At 44.0% G+C, this 21,187-nt stretch overlaps 1 protein-coding gene across 9 annotated transcripts in view; it reads left to right on the plus strand.

Annotated features, from left to right (window-relative positions):
- The window catches only part of dock3 (dedicator of cytokinesis 3), a 1,878,236-nt gene that overhangs the window by 1,157,504 nt on the left and 699,545 nt on the right, over positions 1-21,187 (plus strand). For all 9 annotated transcript variants that reach the window (XM_070895785.1, XM_070895788.1, XM_070895786.1 and 6 more), the window contains 2 exons: positions 7,579-7,639; positions 8,793-8,940. In XM_070895785.1, coding sequence (XP_070751886.1) covers positions 7,579-7,639; positions 8,793-8,940 — 209 coding nt within the window. The remainder of the gene's footprint in view (positions 1-7,578; positions 7,640-8,792; positions 8,941-21,187) is intronic.

The following is a 21,187-nucleotide window of genomic DNA, read 5'->3' on the forward strand; positions in this document are numbered from 1 at the left end:
CCTCTCCCCTAGCTCCTCCACCCTCCAACAACAGGTGCGAAGAGCTCATGGACTTCTTTATCACTAAGATTGAGACCATCCGTTCAGCTGCATCTGCCACTTCCCTTCTTGCTCCTAGCCCACTGGGTCAAACTTCCTCTGAGGTTCCTGCCCTAGCCCAAAACTCACATATTTCTCTAATTTCTCTCCTATCTCCCCTCATGCCCGCTCAGAGCCAATCTTGTCCATGAAACCCACTTCCTGCTCCCTTAATACTATTCCCACTAAAGTGCTGACCACCCAACTCCCCTTCTTGGCCCCCATGTTTGTTGATATTGTTAACGGTTTTCTCTCTCCTCTGGTACTGTCCCCTTCCCCTTCAAATCTGCAATCATCATCCCTCTCCTCAAAAAAACAATCCTTGATCTGTCTGTCCTTGTAAACTACTGCCCTATTTCCAACATGCCTTTCCTCTCAAAAGTCCTTGAATGACCTGCCGGCTCCCAAATCGGTGCCAATTTTTCCCAGAACTCCATATTTAAATCCCTCCAATCGGGTTTCTGTCCTTGCCACAGTACCAAAAATGACATCTATGTGATTGTGACCATGGTGACTTATCCCATTCTTGTCCTTCTCTACCTGTCTGCAACCTTTGACACGGTTGACCACACCATCCTCCTCCAACGCCTTCATCATCCAGCTGGGTGGGACTGCGCTCACCTGATTCCATTTTTATCGATCCAGTCATAGCCAGAGAATCACCTGCAATGACTTTTCTTCCTGCTCCCGCACCGTTGCCTCTGGTATCCCCCAAGGATCTATTCTTGGCCCACTCCTATTTCTCATCTACACGCTGTCCCTCATCTGAAAACACATCACGTTCCAGATGTACGCTGACAACATCCAGCTCTACCTCACCACCACCTCTCTTGACCCCTCCACTGTCTCTAAATTGTCAGACTACTTGTTCGACATTCAGTTCTGGATGAGCAGACATTTCCTGCAACTAAGTATTGGGAAGACCAAAGCCACTGTCTTTGATCCCCGCCACACGCTCTTGTTCCCAAGCCACCAACTCCATACCTCTTCTGGCAACTGTCTGAGGCTGAACCAGACTGTTTGCAACCATGGTGTCATATTTGACCTGAGATGAGCTTCTGACCACATATCTACGCCATCACAAAGACCATCTTCCACCCCTTGCCTCAGCTCATCTGCTGTTGAAACCCTCATCCATGTCTTTGTTACCTCTAGATTTGACTATTCCAACGCACTCCTGGCCAGCCTCCCATATTCTATTCTGTATGAACTTAAGTTCATCCAAAACTTTGCTGCCCATATCCTACCTTGTACCATGTCGGTTCAGCCATTATCCTGTGCTCGCTGACCTACATTGGCTTCTGGTTAAGCAACACCTCGATTTTAAACTTTGCATCTTTGTTTTCAAATCCCTCCATGGGCTTGCCCCTCCCTACCTCCCTATCTCTGTAATCTCCTCCAGCCCTACAACCTTCCGAGATATCTGCGCTTGTCCAATTCTGGCCTCTTGCGCATCCTCGATTTCCATCATTGGTGGCTATGCCTTCAGCTGCCAAGGCCTGAAGCTCTGGAATTCCCTCTCTAAATGTCTGCGCCTCTCTTTCCTCCTTTAAGACTCTCCTTAAAACCTAAAGGTGTCAAATAACACCTTGGGAAGTTTTACTACATTAAAGGCACTATATAAATGCAAGATGTTGTTAGGGTGCAAAACCAGTGTTGCACTCGATCTGGTCAGTTTCCTAACGGGCAGGCTAGATTAAAATTATCAATGTCAATTAGAACAATTGGAGTCAATAGCTTCCAAAATTATTACTTTTTTAAAAAAACAGCCAGTTCTGCAGAAGCTCTCACCTGCTTTCTTCTGGCTCTCCTTTTCCATGTGTGCATATTTATCTTCTGTCTGTGGCTTTATCCTTTCTCTTTCACTCTTTCCATATGTGTGTCTTTTTCCTATTTCCTGTTTCCTCTCTCTCTCTTCCCTCCTTTTCCTGTCTCTTTCCTTTTTCTCCTCCTTTTTACTCTCTCCTTTTTTTAATTCACTTATTCTTTTTTGATTAATTCTTCCTTTTCTAGTTGATTCTCCATTATTTTTCTTCCTTGTATTTTTCTTTCCAACTTTTTCCCTCATTCCCTTGCTTCTCTTTCCCCTTTCCTTTTTCAATCACCTCTCTTCTGTTTAGGGGTGTGTGTGTGTGTGTGTGGAGGCAGTGAAGAGTTTGATTCGGGAGCAACCAAGGGTCAAATTGCTCTCACCTATTCCAATCCCGCTTCCCCGTTAGGAATTGCAACTTGGGTTACTTATCATTCCATCATTTCAACAACAAATTGCCTGACTAACAGTTCATAGAGAGGAAGCAGGGAAGCAATGGAGGGGACTAAGGGCCATAGTGCAAAACAACTCAAAAAAGGCTCAATTTCTGAATAGAGCTTTTTTGAACTGCTTTGCATTGTGATATGTATTGTTGTACCTCTTTCAATTCCTGAGGCTGTAAAAAAAAAAGGCAAATACTGATGGGAATAGGGCAACACTGACATTTATTGCCCAGAGATTTGTGGGGGTCTGGCTGGACATTTTATGGCTCTGTCAACATGTTTTTTTTTGTTCACCCTGCATTCAGTTGCTGTCACATTCCCATTCCATCCAGAGATTATTTCCACAAACGTTCACTAATCTCTATGAGGGTTCAATTAGTGTCAGGAAATAGGATCGGCTGAGAAGCCTTTGGGCAATAGTGATGAGGAGATGGAGCTCCCATTAGGCTCTTGAAGTACAGAATCATTGGAATCGAAGAAGATTTGCTTCCACTCTTAACATGAGTGCTTAGGTGGCTGAACAGTCCAAAATGAGAACCACAGTTCCTGTCACAGGTGGGATAGATAAGCGTTGAGGGAAAGGGTGGGTGGGACAGGTTTGCCGCACGCTCTTTCCGCTGCCTGCGTTTGATTTTTGCATGCTCTTGGTGATGAGACTCGAGGTGCTCAGCGTCCTCCCGGATGCACTTCCTCCACTTCGGGCGGTCTTTGGCCAGGGACTCCCAGATGTCAGTGGAGATTTTGCACTTTATCAGGGACGCTTTGAAGGTGTCCTTGTAACGTTTCCTCTGCCCACCTTTGGCTCGCTTGCCGTGAAGGAATTCCGAGTAGAGCACTTGCTTTGGGAGTCTCATGTCTGACATGCGAACAATGTAGCCTGCCCAGCATAGCTGATCAAGTGTAGTCAGTGTTTCAATGCTGGGGATGTTGGCCTAGTCAAGGACGCTAATGTTGGTGCATCTGTCCTCCCAGGGGATTTGTAGGATCTTGCAGAGACATTGTTGGTGGTATTTCTCCAACGACTTGAGGTGTCTACTGTACATGGTCCATGTCTCTGAGCTATACAAGAGGGCGGGTATTACTACAGCCCTGCAGACCATGAGCTTGGTGGAAGTTTTGAGAGCCTGGTCTTCAAACACTCTTTCCTCAGGCGGCCAAAGTCTGCACTGGTGCACTGGAATCTCGTCGTCAATGTCTGCTCTTGTTGATAAGAGGCTCCCGAGGTATGGGAAATGGTCCATGTTGTCCAGGGCCGCGCCGTGGATCTTGATGGCTGGGGGGCTGTGCTGTGCGGCGAGGACAGGCTAGTGGAGGACCTTTGTCTTACAGATGTTTAGCATAAGGCCCATGCTTTCGTACGTCTCAGTAAATACGTCGACTATGTCCTGGAGTTCAGCCTCTGTATGTGCACAGACTCAGGCGTCGTCCGCACAGTACAGAATATATATAAAGACAACAGCAACTTTCATTTGTTCAGGACCTATTAGTGTAGCAAAATGTCCCAAGACACTTCCACAATGGGGTAGTTGGAAGCAAGGGTAAAGGGGGAACTAGGGCAGGTGGCCAAAGGTGCTGTCAACGAGGTGTGAATTTGAATGTGGGAAGAGATGTAACCAGGTAAAGGAGTTTAGGGAGAGAATTCCAGAGTTTGGGGGCAAGAGGGCTGAAGGTTTTGCAATTGATATAGGGAAGAAGTAGGCCAGAGATAAAAGAGTGGAGGATGTGAGCAGAAACATACGACTGGGTGAGGTTACAGAGGCAAAAAGGGAGAGGCAAGAATCTGGAGAGGTTTGTCGACAAACACAACGATTTTGAATTCAATGAACTGAGGAATGGCAAGCCAATGGAGGTTATTGAGGGCAGAGTGATCGTGGGACTTACTATAGGATAGGAGGCTGGTGGCAGGTTCTGAAGTGATTTGGAGTTTTTTTGAGTGAAGCTCATAAGATTGACGAGGAATAGCATTTTAAATGCATACATTTAACATCTGCTAAATAATATATCATCCAAGCCTAAATGAATAGACTTTATGATGTCTTGGTTGGCAGTGCTTCCTTGTGTTTGACAATACTCTCTGTCACAGGATGACTGTTACAAATTTCAGGTCTGTTCTAGATATCCTCTCGGGTTCAGTGTTACTGGTGTTTCCTGTAAGCGGACCCTGCATCCATTACAATCAGAAGTTTGCCCTTATTGTTCAATATCTCACCTTACGATAATGTGACTTGGGACCATAAAGATAAAAGCCTGGCGTTTAAAAAAAATTGATGCCATAATCTCATGAGTGACTTCATGCACTTCAAAAATCTTCCGAGAAGAGGAATTGATGAACACTTCAGTGAGACGAGATCAATGAATAAAAAATCAAGAAGCTCATTTATTTTACATGTTACGTATAACTGAAAACAGTAGTAAATCTGGAATTTTAACTTCTTCCATAACACTGCTTGTAATATGTAAAACAACAAAGCATGCCACACTATCCCTGATAGTGGACTAACTTAACATGTCCTGGTCAGCCTTTTCTCTCTTTGTCTGATCGACTCTATCTTAAACAGGCCAGTCTACCACTGCTATCCGTGGACCATGTATTTCTTCTTTTGTTCCTTCCTTGGACAGGAAGTTGGCAGTTGGACATCTAAGTCCTTCCCTGCCCAGTTAAACTAACTGCTCCCTCCCTTGATGAAGGTTCCTTGACAACTAACTCTTGCTGAGCTCAGATGAATTTTGAAGGATTTTACATAAGCATCGTTGGTGGAAGCACTCTGGAGTCTTGCGTCTTGAGATGCCTTCTGTATGTTACCCAGGTTTCAGTGCCACAAAATAAGGTTGAGAGAACAACAAACTTGTAAACTATAATCTCTGCAGATACATTCAGCCCTTTTTCATCAAAGACACGGGCCTCAGGCAGCCAAAAGCTGCTGAAACACTGTTAATGTGGTGCTATATCTCATTCTTTGATAGATAGCTACCAAGGTATGCAAAGGAGCCTACATTTTCTAAAATCATTCCATTGATGGCTATTGATGGGGAGAAGCTGGAGTACCAGGTGCAGGTTGATAAAGGATATATTAATACGTTGTGCATCATGTAAACCTGAACATTACAGTGAACAATGTTATCACATAAATGCTCATATCATATTTCTCTCTCTGCTATTTTAATGGAGATACTTACCCATTTACAGTAAGTGAACATTTGTATGTTAACATCACTCAGTAATTTCCAATGTATAAACATAGAAAATAGGAGCAGTAGTAGGCCATTCGGCCCTTTGAGCCTGCACCACCATTCAATATGATCATGGCTGATCCTCTATCTCAACACCATATTCCCACTTTCTCCCCATACCCCTTGATGCCTTTTGTGTCTAGAAATCTATCTATCTCCTTCTTAAATATATTCAGTGACTTGGCCTCCACAGCCTTCTGTGGTAGAGAATTCCACAGGTTCATCACCTTGAGTGAAGACATTTCTCCTCATATCAATCCTAAATTTCCTACCCCGTATCCCGAGACTGTGACCCCTTGTTCTAGATTTCCCAGCCAGGGGAAACATCTTCCCCGCATCCAGTCTGTCCAACCCCGTCAGAATTTTATACGTTTCAATGAGATCCGCTCTCATTCTTCTAAACTCGAGTGAATATAGGCCTAGTCAACCCAATCTCTCCTCATGTGACAGTCCTGCCATCCCAGGAATCAGTCTGGTGAACTTCCCTCTATGACAAGTATATCCTTTCTGCGGTAAGGAGACCAAAACTGCACACAATACACCAGGTGTGGTCTGTAGTAAGACATCCTTGCTCCTGTACTCAAATCCTCTTGCAATGAAGGCCAACATACCATTTGCCTTCCTAACTGCTCGCTGCACCTATATGTTTGCTTTCAATGACTTGTGTAAAAGGACACCCAGGTCTCTTTGTACATCGACATTTCCCAAGCTATCACCATTTAACTAATACTTTGTCTTTATGTTTTTCCTACCAGAGTGGATAACTTCACATTTATCCACATTATACTGCATCTGCCATGTGTTTGCCCACTCACTCAACCTATCTAAATCGCCTTGCATCCTCCTCACAATTCTCAATCTCTTAGTTAATACATGCCCCGCTGGCATTGATAAATACTCTAAAAACATGATGATCTATTTAACTGGACAGTAATGTTTACTCCATGATATTCTGGACTTTTGGGATTGTTCCCTTCATTATCCAAAGAAAGTCCTTCATGTTCTGTACCCACAAGTGGAAGGTGAGGCAGTCCAGCAACATCTACAAAGTGACTCAAATCCATAACCTCAAGCAAGTCAACCCTAGGGGACAGACCAATACCAGAAGCAAAAGCCCAGCTGCACCGAAGGAACAAGAAAATTGTAGTATTAAAAGAAGGTGTTCAGCCAAGAAAGGCATTACAGAGAGGAAGCCTATAAGCTACCGCCAGAAGTATCCCATTGTTGTTACACACCTATTAGGAAGTATTTTAATTTACGAATCTCTTCTCATACCCTTGTGCCAGTGGTTTCTATTTGGGCAAACAAGTTATTTGGAAGAGGCTGAGGCCTTCAAGTAAAAACTTTAATAAAGGTATTAAAACTCTTAAAAAAACAATTCAATGGATACACTTAATCAGGTTATATGATGAAATATGTAATATCTTATTTTGTTTAAAAACACTTTTGAACATTAGAAATTTCAGTTAGGATAAAAATAGTAGCCAAATTCATTTTCCAGAAAGCATTTTAAGTGTTTCAATCAGTTTGGTGAAATAGTTACTTACAATTTTCCCATTATAAGATGTTTACATACAGAATGCAAGTATAAATGTTTACATAGGAGGTTTATAAATTATGAATGTTGGCATAAGAAGTGTTGCAGGACATAATGTTTGTGGACATGTAGTGGGACAACAATATACCTGTAGCTACGTTGCTAAGAAGTCAGCAGCTTCTCTTAAAATCTTCTTCCTCAAATACATTGGCTCTAATCCAACCCTCCATCTGATCTGATTACTTGACGCTAATCTCAGTGGAAATAGTTTATTTTTCTTTTGAAACGCTGAATCTCAGCTTAAAATGCTGACTGCGGTTAATGATGTTTTTAAAAATTAATTTAATGACTATACTGATAGAATTAATTACACCTCTTTGCAGCACCTACCTCAAGTTATGCAGCTGACTACAGTTCTGCCTGTGATCCTCGCTATTGTTTGCCTGCTGTAACTTTGCTTTTTATCTTTGGACTTTCAGGATCTCAGTAATAAGGATCTGAAGCGAGATCTCTACATCGTTGCTAATGTCATACGAATAGGTAAACCCTTGATGTTTACAACAGTCTATTGTTGAGAGCTTAAAAAGTGAAATAGTTGGCAAACCATCAGAATGGATAAGTCAAACTTGAGTGTTATTTTAAAGTATTGCATGGTCTTGTATATTACACTGTACTATTATTTGATGAGGATGTTTAAAAAATCATTGAGATACCAGGCGAAGGGCGAAGGTTCATGGGCACACGATATGAGGTCCTGATTTTAACTGACCAGAAATGGTGTTATTGGGGCAGTAAAGGCCTCAAAATGGGTTGGTAGACTTACCTCTCCATTAGCACCCACGTTCTGGCTGCCGCCATTTTGAAAAGAGCCTACCCCTGGGTAGCTGCAGTGTCCACCAGAAACAAGTGGTAGGCCACTTACATGTGCAAATTGCTATCCTAATGTTGTCGTTGCAATTTTAAGGCTTGAGCCCCTGCCTCAATAGCTCCACCAAGCTTCGCCCACTCGTACTAGTGATGAGCGGCCTAAGCAGAAGTACTTAAAGGGATCACTGCTGGTCGCTCAGGAAATGGCCACAAAACGTTGTTATACTTGTATTTCTGTGGGGACAGAAGGGCCTCATAGCTCCACAGCTGCCAGAGTGAGCTCGCCTCCCATCTCCTGCCGTCCTCTTTCCCTCCCCTTCCTCTCCCCCTCCCTCTTCCCTCTCCCCTCCCCTCCCCCCTCTTCCTCCCCTCCCCCTCCCTCTCCTCCTCCCCTCCCCCTCCCTCTCCTTCCCTTCCTTTTGCTTCCCCTCCCCTTTCTTTCCCCTCCCCATCCTTTCCCATCCCCTCCCTCCCTTTCTACACCCATCCAGTGAACATTCCTGAACTCAAGTTGTGCTACAGTGAGAGATAGGGGCTTCCCTGCACAGAGGGATAATCACCAGGGTCGTGCTTTGCCCTGGTTTCAAGGTGTTATTGCAGGTATGGAGCAGGTCACTCAGCTGAAGGAGGGGCAGAGCGTGGGAGGGAGAGGGGAAGTAAAAATGTGATTTTAAAAAACTGTGTTTAATATATTTCAAATGTCAGAATTGCGGTCGTAGGTTTGCGGAATTATCAATTCCAGCACAACTTGTTGCAAGCAGTCAGTGATAGTCAGGAATTCTGAGGCGAGAGCATTTTGTTTCACCTATCCCTGTGTCCTTGCAAGGTCGGATGTTATCCAATGATTCGAAGAAAGGCCCCCCACACGTGCAGTACCGGCGCCCGTATGGCTGCGCAGTGCTGAGTATGATGGACGTTCTGCCATCTATTTCCGAACTCCGAGAGGAAAAGGATTTTGTCCTGAAAGTTTACACGTAAGTGAAGTATGTTCCGTGTGACTGAGGGTTGGAATTAAAGGCTGCACTCTGCAGGAGATCACGTGGTTCTGGATGGGTTAGGGAATTAATATATTATGATGCACAAAGCATGTGGGACAGACTGAATGGATCGTCCTGTCTGTTTGTTTACAACCAGATCTGCTTGTTCCGAGTCACTTAACATGTGGTTATTCAATTTTCTCAATGTTTATTATTAATTATTAGAGCATATTAGGCTTAGAGTGCTTCTAGAGCCCTGTTTGATTTCATTGTAAATTGTTCAGTGGTTTGAATTAGTCACTTCAATTTACTTGCCTCCTCTTCTGAAGCCACTGACTCGGGCTAAGATATGATTCCCTCAATATGAATATGTCCAAATGACCATACTTGATCTGTGAGCATAGAAAATGTGCTTCTGCAGGATATTGGACAGTGCATGACCTCACAGCCGAACCCAATGCGGTCTTCACCTGACCTCCACACAGATACTTTCTGGCAGAGGTCACTGGATAATGAGCAAGGGCTGATTTTCCCGCTTCTTAGTCCAGCTAATGTAATGATTGGTAAACTCAGCACCGACGGGGAATCACACCTGGGATATTTTGGTTTCTTTGGTTTAATTCCACACTGGGAACTTATCCACTAAACTATCAAGAGAGCAACTGTACTATACACTCTATTCCTGATGACTACAAAATTGTTTTTCGTGCAAAAACAAAATTGAATTTTCCAATTTGAATTCAGTAATGTAAGTGCAAAAGCAAAGTGGGAATTTAGTGCTAAAATATTTAATTGTCAGATAATTTGAATTAACTTTGAATTAAGAAGAGTAGACTTTAGTATATACCTACAGTTTTTTGTGTGTGAAAAATTCAACAGCAACACAAAACACACACTCCCTAAAACAATGGTAGATGATAACTTCCTCTAAACAGGGCAAGGTGACCATTTAGTGGCATTAGTATTCCTCTGTAGTATGTCATTGCAGTTGTCATTTCTGAAACATAATTCATAGTTGCATTATTCATGTAGTGCAGCCTGTGAAAGTAGCCATGTGGTGACCATTTGAAAATAGGTGAAAGAGTCAAAGAGTAGCAAGAGTTTCTATAGGTATATAAAAAGGAAAAGGGTGGCTAAAGTAAATGTTGGTCCCTTAGAGGATGAGACCGGAGAATTAGTAATGGGGAACATGGAGATGACAGAAACACTGAACAAATATTTTGTATCAGTCTTTATGGTAGAAGACACTAACAATATTCCAACAGTGGATAGTCTAGGGGCTATAGGGAGGGAGGAACTTAACACAATCACAATCACTAAGGATTTGGTACTCAGTAAGATAATGAGACTAATGGCAGATAAATCCCCTGGACCTGATGGCTTGCATCTTAGGGTCTTAAGAGAAGTAGCGGCAGGGATTGTGGATACATTGATTGTAATTTACCAAAATTCCCTGGATTCTGGGGAGGTCCCAGCAGATTGGAAAACTGCAAATGTAACGCCCCTATTTAAAAAAGGAGGCAGACAAAAAGTAGGAAACAAGAGACCAGTTAGCGTAATATCTGTGGTTGGGAAAATGTTGGAGTCCATTATTAAAGAAGCAGTAGCAGGACATTTGGGAAAGCAAAATTTGGTCAGGCAGAGTCAACATGGATTTATGAAGGGGAAGTCATGTTTGACAAATTTGCTGGAGTTCTTTGAGGATGTAACAAACAGGGTGGATAAAAGGGAACCATGGATGTGGTGTATTTGGACTTCTAGAAGGTTATTGCACAAGATAAAAGTTCACGGGGTTGGGGATAATATATTAGCATGGATAGAGGATTGGCTAACTAACAGAGAACAGAGAGTCAGGATAAATGGTTCATTCTCTGGTTGGCAACCAGTAACTAGTGGGGTGCCGCAAGGATCAGTGCTGGGACCCCAAATATTTACAATCTATATTAACGACTTGGAAGAAGGGACTGAGTGTAACGTAGCCAAGTTTGCTGACGATGCAAAGATGGGAGGAAAAGCAATGTGTGAGGAGGACACAAAAAATCTGCAAAAGGACATAGACAGACTAAGTGAGTGGGCAAAAATTTGGCAGATGGAGTATAATGTTGGAAAGTGTGAGGTCATGCACAGAAAAAATCAAAGAGCAAGTTATTATTTAAATGGAGAAAGATTGCAAAGTGCCGCAGTACAGCGGGACCTGGGGGTACTTGTGCCTGAAACACAAAAGGATAGTATGCAGGAACAGCAAGTGATCAGGAAGGCCAATGGTATCTTGGCCTTTATTGCAAAGGGGATGGAGTATAAAAGCAGAGAAGTCTTACTACAGCTATATAAGGTATTGGTGAGGCCATACCTGGAATACTGCATGCAGTTTTGGTTTCCATATTTACGAAAGGATATACTTGCTTTGGAAGCAGTCAGAAAAGGTTCACTAGGTTGATTCTGGGGATGTGGGGGTTGACTTATGAGGAAAGGTTGAGTAGGTTGGGCCTCTACTCATTGGAATTCAGAAGAATGGGAGGTGATCTTATCGAAACATATAAGATTATGAGGGGGCTTGACAAGGTGGATGCAGAGAGGATGTTTCCACTGATGGGGTAGACTAGAACTAGAGGGCACGATCTTAGAATAAGGGGCCGCCCATTTAAAACAGAGATGAGGAGAAATTTCTTCTCTCGGAGGGTTGTAAATCTGTGGAATTCGCTGCCTCAGAGAGCTGTGGAAGCTGGGACATTGAATAAATTTAAGGCAGAAATAGACAGTTTCTTAAACGATAAGGGGATAAGGGGTTATGGGGAGCGGGCGGGGAAGTGGAGCTGAGTCCATGATCTTATTGAATGGCAGAGCAGGCTCGAGGGGCCGTATGGTCTACTCCTGTTCCTATTTCTTATGTTCTTATGCAGCGCACAGCCTGTGAAAGTAGCCATGTGGTGACCATTTGAAAATAGGTGAAAGAGTAAAGAATTGTTATGATGTTTTGTGAAGTCAATTCAGTCCTGGGCTGGTGCCAGTGGCTCGCACCATGCAGTGGTAACCACAGAATAGACTGGTCAGATTCACTGAGGTGGGCACCAGGGCTTTTATTTTATTGGGTCTTCCTGGTCGCCAACCGTTAGAACGTCTGTGTGGTGAGTACTGATTTACTGTGTACCTTCAAGAGAGAGCTGGGCCACTTCTTGGCTGGGCTAGAGATTGCATCATGGAAGAGTAGGTATCAAATAATATGTCATGGTCAGTGTGGCAATGTGGTCTTATGGACTAGTTTCAGTCGCTTAGTACGATCAGAGAAGAATATTCCTTGTGTTTTTGATCTGTTTTTTTACCTTTCCCTGGAGACTATGTGGCATCAAGGGAGTAGGTAATCTCTTGACCTGAATCATGCGGCATCACAACTGGACGGGACAGGCTAGTTGGACCAGCTGGTCTTTTCCTATGTTCGTATGAATCTGTGAAGTTCAATTTGGGGTCAGTGCCAGCTGTATGAGATTCTCTGTCAAGAGCTTGCAGCACTGGCATTGTATTAGAGCAATACAAACATTACTAACAGAGGTAGAAGAGCTGCCCAGATCATATCAGATACCGACTGCAGAAAACCCCAACTCACCATCTGGGTTATATTTTAAAAATTAATTCATTGTGAGCAGTGCTTTGTGATTTTGTTACAAAACAGATACTATAGAACTGCAGCTGCCAATATTCATTATTCTGTTGCATAGATATATATTTCAGCTGATTTATATCTTCCCATACTTGCATATACAGTAATGCTGAATACATTAGTGCAGTGGTTCCTCACTGGTAGCTGAGTCCCAGAGAAAGAATTGTAAAAATTGGCTGTTCCACACATTTTGTACAAACTTCAAGCCATATTTTAAAACGGGCCATTGACAATAGAATTTTAGTCCAGAGAGCTCATGTTCACTCACTCCACACACATCATTTTGACAAATCTACTGCCTAATAAAATTGCAAAAATCAAAAACAACCAAGACTAATGTAATGAAGCTATCTTTAAGATTCAAGTGAGCCTGTGGGCTCATAGAATCATAGAATGATAATGATTACAGCACAGAAGATGCCCATTCTGCCTGCCAAGCCTGTGCCGGCTCTCTGCAAGAGCACCTCAGCTAGTCCTATTCCCCTGCCCTTTCCCTGTAGCCCTGCAAATTTTTTTCTTTCAGGTACTTATCCAATTCCCTTTTGAAAGCAGTGATTGAATCTGCCTTCATCGCCCTTTCAGGCAGTGCATTCCAGATCCTAACCACTTGCTGTGTAAAAAAGTTTTTTCTTATGTCACCTTTCTGTTTTGTCAATCACCTTAAATCTGTGTCCTCTGGTTCTCGACACTTCTGACAATGGGAACAGTTTCTCTCAGAATCCTCATGATTTTAAACACCTCTATCAAATTTCCTTTCAATCTTCTCTGCTTTCAGGAGAATAACCCCAGCTTCCCCAGTCTATCCACATACCTGAAGTCCCTCATCCCTGGAACCATTCTCGTAAATCCTTTCTGCACCCTCTCTGAGGCCTTCACATCCTACCTAAAGTGCAGTGCCCAATATTCCAGTTGAGGCCGAACCAATGTTTTATACAGATTCATCATAATTTCCATGCTTTTGCACTCTATATTTCTATCCATAAAGCCCGGGATCCCTTAAGCTTTCTCAACCTGCCCTGCCACTTTCAACGATTTGTGCACACGTAGGTCTCGCTGTTCATGCACCCCCTTGAGAATTGTACCATTTAGTTTAGCCTCTTCTCATTCTTTCGACCAAAATGTATCACTTGCACTTTTCTGCATTAAATTTCATCTGCTACGTGTCCGCCCATTCCACCAACCTGTCTATATCCTCTTGAAGTCTATCACTATTCTCTTCACTGTTCACTATACTTCCAATTTTTGTGTCATCTGCAAATTTTGAAATTGTTATAATCTACCAAAATTCTCTGGACTCTGGGGAGGTACCAGCGGATTGGAAAGCAGCTAATGTAACGCCTCTGTTTAAAAAAGGGGGCAGACAAAAGGCAGGTAACTATAGGCCGGTTAGTTTAACATCTGTAATGGGGAAAATGCTTGAGACTATCATTAAGGAAGAAATAGCGGGACATCTAGATAGGAATAGTGCAATCAAACAGACGCAGCATGGATTCATGAAGGGGAAATCATGTTTAACTAATTTACTGGAATTCTTTGAGGATATAACGAGCATGGTGGATAGAGGTGTACCGATGGATGTGGTGTATTTAGATTTTCAAAAGGCATTCGATAAGGTGCCACGCAAAAGGTTACTGCAGAAGATAAGTGTATGCGGAGTCAGAGGAAATGTATTAGCATGGATAGAGAATTGGCTGGCAAACAGAAAGCAGAGAGTCGGGATAAATGGGTCCTTTTCGGGTTGGAAATCGGTGGGTAATGGTGTGCCACAGGGATCGGTGCTGGGACCACAACTGTTTACAATATACATAGATGACCTGGAAGAGGGGACAGAGTGTAGTGTAACAAAATTTGCAGATGACACAAAGATTAGTGGGAAAGCGGGTTGTCTAGAGGACACAGAAAGGCTGCAAAGAGATTTAGATAGGTTAAGTGAATGGGCGAAGGTTTGGCAGATGGAATACAATGTCGGAAAGTGTGAGGTCATCCACCTTGGGGAAAAAAAACAGTAAAAGGGAATATTATTTGAATGGGGAGAAATGACAACATGCTGCGGTGCAGAGGGACCTGGGGGTCCTTGTGCATGAATCCCAAAAAGTGAATTTGCTGGTGCAGCAGGTAATCAGGAAGGCGAATGGAATGTTGGCCTTCATTGCGAGAGGGATGGAGTACAAAAGCAGGGAGGTCCTTCTGCAACTGTATAGGGTATTGGTGAGGCCGCAACTGGAGTACTGCATGCAGTTTTGGTCACCTTACTTAAGGAAGGATATACTAGTTTTGGAGGGGGTACAGACACGATTCACGAGGCTGATTCCGGAGATGAGGGGGTTACCTTATGATGATAGATTGAATAGACTGGGTCTTTACTCGTTGGAGTTCAGAAGGATAAGGGGTGATCTTATAGAAACATTTAAAATAATGAAAGGAATAGACAAGATAGAGGCAGAGAGGTTGTTTCCACTGGTAGGGGAGACTAGAACTAGGGGGCACAGCCTCAAAATACGCGGGAGCCAATTTAAAACTGAGTTGAGAAGGAATTTCTTCTCCCAGAGGGTTGTAAATCTGTGGAATTCTCTGCCCAAGGAAGCAGTTGAGGCTAGCTCATTGAATGTATTCAAGTCACAAAGGGATAGATTTTTAACCAATAAGGGAATTAAGGGTTACGGGGAACGGGCGGGTAAGTGGAGCTGAGTCCACGGCCAGATCAGCCATGATCTTGTTGAATGGCGGAGCAGGCTCGAGGGGCTAGATGGCCTACTCATGTTCCTAATTCTTATGTTCTTATGTTCTTATGTACCTGTACACCCACATCTAAATCATTTATATATAAAAAAGCAATGGTCCTAGTACCGACCCCTGGGTATCACCACTGTATACCTTCCTCCAGTCAGAAAAACAACCGTTCTCCACTACTCTCTGTTTCCTGTCACTTAAGCAATATCGTAGCCATGCTGCCACTGTCCCTTTTATTCCATAGGCTTCAACTTTGCTGCTAAGCCTATTATGTGGCACTTTGTCGAACGTCTTTTGGAAATCCATGTACATTACGTCAACCGCATTGCCCTAATCAACCCTCTCTGTTACTTCATAAAAAAACTCGATCAAGTTGGGTAAACACAATTTGCCTTGAACAAATCGATGCTGGCTTTCCTTAATTAGTTCACACTTGTCCAAGTGACTGTTAACATAGAAACATAGAAAATAGGTGCGGGAGTAGGCCATTCGGCCCTTCTAGCCTGCACCACCATTCAATGAGTTCATGGCTGAACATGCAACTTCAGTACCCCATTCCTGCTTTCTCGCCATACCCCTTGATCCCCCTAGTAGTAAGGACTTCATCTAACTCCCTTTTGAATATATTTAGTGAATTGGCCTCAACTACTTTCTGTGGTAGAGAATTCCACATGTTCACCACTCTCTGGGTGAAGAAGTTTCTCCTCATCTCGGTCCTAAATGACTTACCCCTTATCCTTAGACTGTGACCCCTGGTTCTGGACTTCCCTAACATTGGGAACATTCTTCCTGCATCCAACCTGTCTAAACCCGTCAGAATTCTAAACGTTTCTATGAGGTCCCCTCTCATTCTTCTGAACTCCAGTGAATACAAGCCCAGTTGATCCAGTCTTTATTGATAGGTTAGTCCCACCATCCCGGGAATCAGTCTGGTGAACCTTCGCTGCACTCCCTCAATAGCAAGAATGTCCTTCCTCAAGTTAGGAGACCAAAACTGTACACAATACTCCAGGTGTGGCCTTACCAAGGCCCTGTACAACTGTAGCAACACCTCCCTGCCCCTGTACTCAAATCCCCTCGCTATGAAGGCCAACATGCCATTTGCTTTCTTAACCGCCTGCTGTACCTGCATGCCAACCTTCAATGACTGATGCACCATGACACCCAGGTCTCGTTGCACCTCTCCTTTTCCTAATCTGTCACCATTTAGATAATAGTCTGTCTCTCTGTTTTTACCACCAAAGTGGATAACCTCACATTTATCCACATTATACTTCATCTGCCATGCATTTGCCCACTCACCTAACCTATCCAAATCACTCTGCAGCCTCATAGCATCCTCCTCGCAGCTCACACTGCCACCCAACTTAGTGTCATCTGTAAATTTGGAGATACTACATTTAATCCCCTCGTCTAAATCATTAATGTACAGTGTAAACAGCTGGGTCCCCAGCACAGAACCCTGCGGTACCCCACTAGTCACTGCCTGCCATTCTGAAAATTACCCATTTACTCCTACTCTTTGCTTCCTGTCTGACAACCAGTTCTCAATCCAGCACACTGCCCCCAATCCCATGTGCTTTAACTTTGCACATTAATCTCTTGTGTGGGACCTTGTCGAAAGCCTTCTGAAAGTCCAAATATACCACATCAACTGGTTCTCCCTTGTCCACTCTACTGGAAACATCCTCAAAAAATTCCAGAAGATTTGTCAAGCATGATTTCCCTTTCACAAATCCATGCTGACTTGGACCTATCATGTCACCTCTTTCCAAATGCGCTGCTATGACATCCTTAATAATTGATTCCATCATTTTACCCTCTACTGAGGTCAGGCTGACCGGTCTATAATTCCCTGTTTTCTCTCTCCCTCCTTTTTTAAAAAGTGGGGTTACATTGGCTACCCTCCACTCGATAGGAACTGATCCCGAGTCAATGGAATGTTGGAAAATGACTGTCAATGCATCCACTATTTCCAAGGCCACCTCCTTAAGTACTCTGGGATGCAGTCCATCAGGCCCTGGGGATTTATCGGCCTTCAATCCCATCAATTTCCCCAACACAATTTCCCGACTAATAAGGATTTCCCTCAGTTCCTCCTCTGACCCCTTTTATATCCGGAAGGCTGTTTGTGTCCTCCTGAGTGAATACCGAACCAAAGTACTTGTTCAATTGGTCTGCCATTTCTTTGTTCCCCATTATGACTTCCCCTGATTCTGACTGCAGGGGACCTACGTTTGTCTTTCCTAACCTTTTTCTCTTTACATATCTATAGAAAATTTTGCAATCCGTCTTCATGTTCCCTGCAAGCTTCTTCTCATACTCCATTTTCCCTGCCCTAATCAAACCCTTTGCCCTCCTCTGCTGAGTTCTAAATTTCTCCCAGTCCCCGGGTTCGCTGCTATTTCTGGACAATTTGTATGCCACTTCCTTGGCTTTAATACTATCCCTGATTTCCCTTGATAGCCACGGTTGAGCCACCTTCCCTTTTTTATTTTTACGCCAGACAGGGATGTACAATTGTCGTAGTTCATCCATGCGGTCTCTGAATGTCTGCCATTGCCCATCCACAGTCAACCTCTTAAGTATCATTCGCCAATCTATCCTGGCCAATTCACGCCTCATACCTTCAAAGTTACCCTTCTTTAAGTTCTGGACCATGGTCTCTGAATTAACTGTTTCATTCTCCATCCTAATGCAGAATTCCACCATATTATGGTCACTCTTCCCCAAGGGGCCTCGCACAATGAGATTGCTAATTAATCCTCTCTCATTACACAACACCCAGTCTAAGATGGCCTTCCCCCTCGTTGGTTCCTCGACATATTGTCTGGAAAACCATCCCTTATGCACTCCAGGAAATCCTCCTCCACCGTATTGCTTCCAGTTTGGCTAGCCGATCTATGTGCATATTAAAGTCACCCATTATAACTGCTGCACCTTTATTGCATGCACCCCTAATTTCCTGTTTGATGCCCTCCCCAACATCACTACTACTGTTTGGAGGTCTGTACACTACTCCCACTCACGTTTTTTGCCCTTCTGTAGCTCTACCCATATAGATTCCACATCATCCAAGCTAATGTCCTTCCTAACTATTGCATTAATCTCCTCTTTAACCAGCAATGCTACCCCACCTCCTTTTCCTTTTATTCTATCCTTCCTGAATGTTGAATACTACCTGGATGTTGAGTTCCCAGCCCTGATCATCCTGGAGCCAGGTCTCCGTAATTCCGATCACATCATATTTGTTAACATCTATTTGCACAGTTAATTCATCCACCTTATTACGGATACGCCTTGCATTAAGACACAAAGCCTTCAGGCTTGTTTTTTTAACACCCTTCGTCCTTTTAGAATTTTGCTGTACAGTGGCCCTTTTTGTTCTTTGCCTTGGGTTTCTCTGCCCTCCACTTTTCCTCATCTCCTTTCTGTCTTTTGCTTTTGTCAATTTTTGTTTCCCTCTGTCTCCCTGCATTGGTTCCCATCCCCCTGCCATATTAGTTTAACTCCTCCCCAACAGCACTCGCAAATACTCCCCCTCGGACATTGCTTCCGGTCCTGCCCAGGTGCAGACCGTCCGGTTTGTACTGGTACCACCTCCCCCAGAACCGGTTCCAATGCCCCAGGAATTTGAATCCCTCCCTGCTGCACCACTGCTCAAGCCACGTAGTCATCTGCGCTATCCTGCGATTCCTACTCTGACTTGCACATGGCACTGGTAGCAATCCCGAGATTACTACTTTTGAGGTCCTACTTTTTAATTTAGCTCCTAGCTCCTTAAATTCGTTTTGTAGGACCTCATCCCTTTTTTTACCTATGTCGTTGGTACCAATGTGCACCACGACAACTGGCTGTTCTCCCTCCCTTTTTAGAATGTTCTGCAGCTGCTCCGAGACATCCTTGACCCTTGCACCAGGGAGGCAACATACCATCCTGGAGTCTCGGTTGCGGCCGCAGAAACGCCTATCTATTCCCCTCACAATTGAATCCCCTATAACTATCGCTCTCCCACTCTTTTTCCTGACCTCCTGTGCAACAGAGCCAACCACGGTGCCATGAACTTGGCTGCTGCTGCCCTCCCCTGATGAGTCATCCCCCTCAACAGTACTCAAAACGGTGTATCTGTTTTGCAGGGGGATGACCACAGGGGACCCCTGCACTACCTTCCTTGCACTGCTCTTCCTGCTGGTCTTCCATTCCCTATCTGGCTGTGGACCCTTCACCTGCGATAAGACCAACTCACTACACGTGATACTCACGTCATTCTCAGCATCATGGATGCTCCAGAGTGAATCCACCCTCAGCTCCAACTCCGCAACGTGGTCCGTCAGGAGCTGGAGGCGGATACACTTCCCGCAGATGTAGTTGTCAGGGACACTGGTGTCATCCCTGAGTTCCCACATGGTACAGGAGGAGCATATCACGTGACCGAGCTCTCCTGCCATGACTTAACCCTTAGATACCCTTAAATTGACAACAACAATGTTAAAAGTTACTGCTGATATAAAAAAGAAAAAGAAAAACTACTCACCAATCACCAGCCAAACACTTACACCCTTGGCTGTGACGTCACCTTTTGATTTCTTTCCACTTCTTTTTGCTTTCTCTACCAGCTGGAGCAGTACAAGCTCCGCCTCTCTCCCCGGACTGCCCGACTGCTGAGCCTTTATCGGCCGCTGCCTCTCGCCGACTCCCGCCTCTCTCCCCGGACTGCCCGACTGCTGAGCCTTTATAGGCCGCTGCCTCTCGCCGACTCCCGCCTCTCTCGACGCTCCCCGGACTGCCCGACTGCTGAGCCTTTATAGGCCGCTGCCTCTCGCCGACTCCCGCCTCTCTCCCCGGACTGCCCGACTGCTGAGCCTTTATAGGCCGCTGCCTCTCGCCGACTCCCGCCTCTCTCGACGCTCCCCGGACCTTGTCCTTGATTATTGTTTCTAAAAGCTTCCCCATTAACCTGTAGTTACTGGGTATATCTTTACACCCTTTTTTGAACAAGGGTGTAACATTTGCAATTCTCCAGTTCTCTGGCACCACCCCCATTTCTCAGGAGGATTGGAAGATTATGGCCAGTACCTCCGCGATTTCTTCCTTCACTTCCTTCAGCGTCCTAGGATACATCCCATATGGTCCTGGTGACTTATCTACTTTAAGTACAGCCAGCTTTTCTAGTACCTCTTCTTTATCAATTCTTATCCCGTCCAGTGTCTCCTCCACCTCATTTACTATGTCTATGGCAGCATCTTCTTCCTTGTGAAGACAGATGCAAAGTACTCATTTAATACCTCAGCCATACTCTCTGCCTCCATGTGTAGGTCTCCTTTTTGGTCGCAAACCGTCCCCACCCCTCCTCTTACTAATCGTTTACTACAGTATTTATGTACCTATAGAATTTTGAATTATCTTTTATGTTGGCTGCCAATCTATTCTCATACCCTCTCTTTGCCCCTCTTATTTTCTTTATCGCTTCTCTTCTGAACTTTCTATATATAGCCTGATTCTCAAATGTATTCTCGACCTGACATCTGCCATCCACGCTCTTTTTCTGCTTCATCTTGCTCTCTATCTCTTTTGTCACTAAGGGAGCTCTGACTTTATTTGCCCTACCTTTTCCCTTAGTGGGCTGTGACAGATCCCTGGACTCAACCAGTTTTGTTATAAAAATGTTTATATTTTATCTCTTCGTAGCTTCGTAGCCATTTGAGTCTTCAAAATGGAAGACATTGCCGCTGCAATGAAGAATTCCTTTGTCATAACTTGAGAGCCAGCAGGCAACACCAAATCTATAATTCTGGGAGACTGCATATTTATGACAAATTCAAGTTGGCTTTATTAACTGCATTGTTGAAAATAAATTAT

This window comes from Pristiophorus japonicus, chromosome 12, assembly GCF_044704955.1.
Source record: "Pristiophorus japonicus isolate sPriJap1 chromosome 12, sPriJap1.hap1, whole genome shotgun sequence".
Classification (NCBI taxonomy): domain Eukaryota; kingdom Metazoa; phylum Chordata; class Chondrichthyes; family Pristiophoridae; genus Pristiophorus; species Pristiophorus japonicus.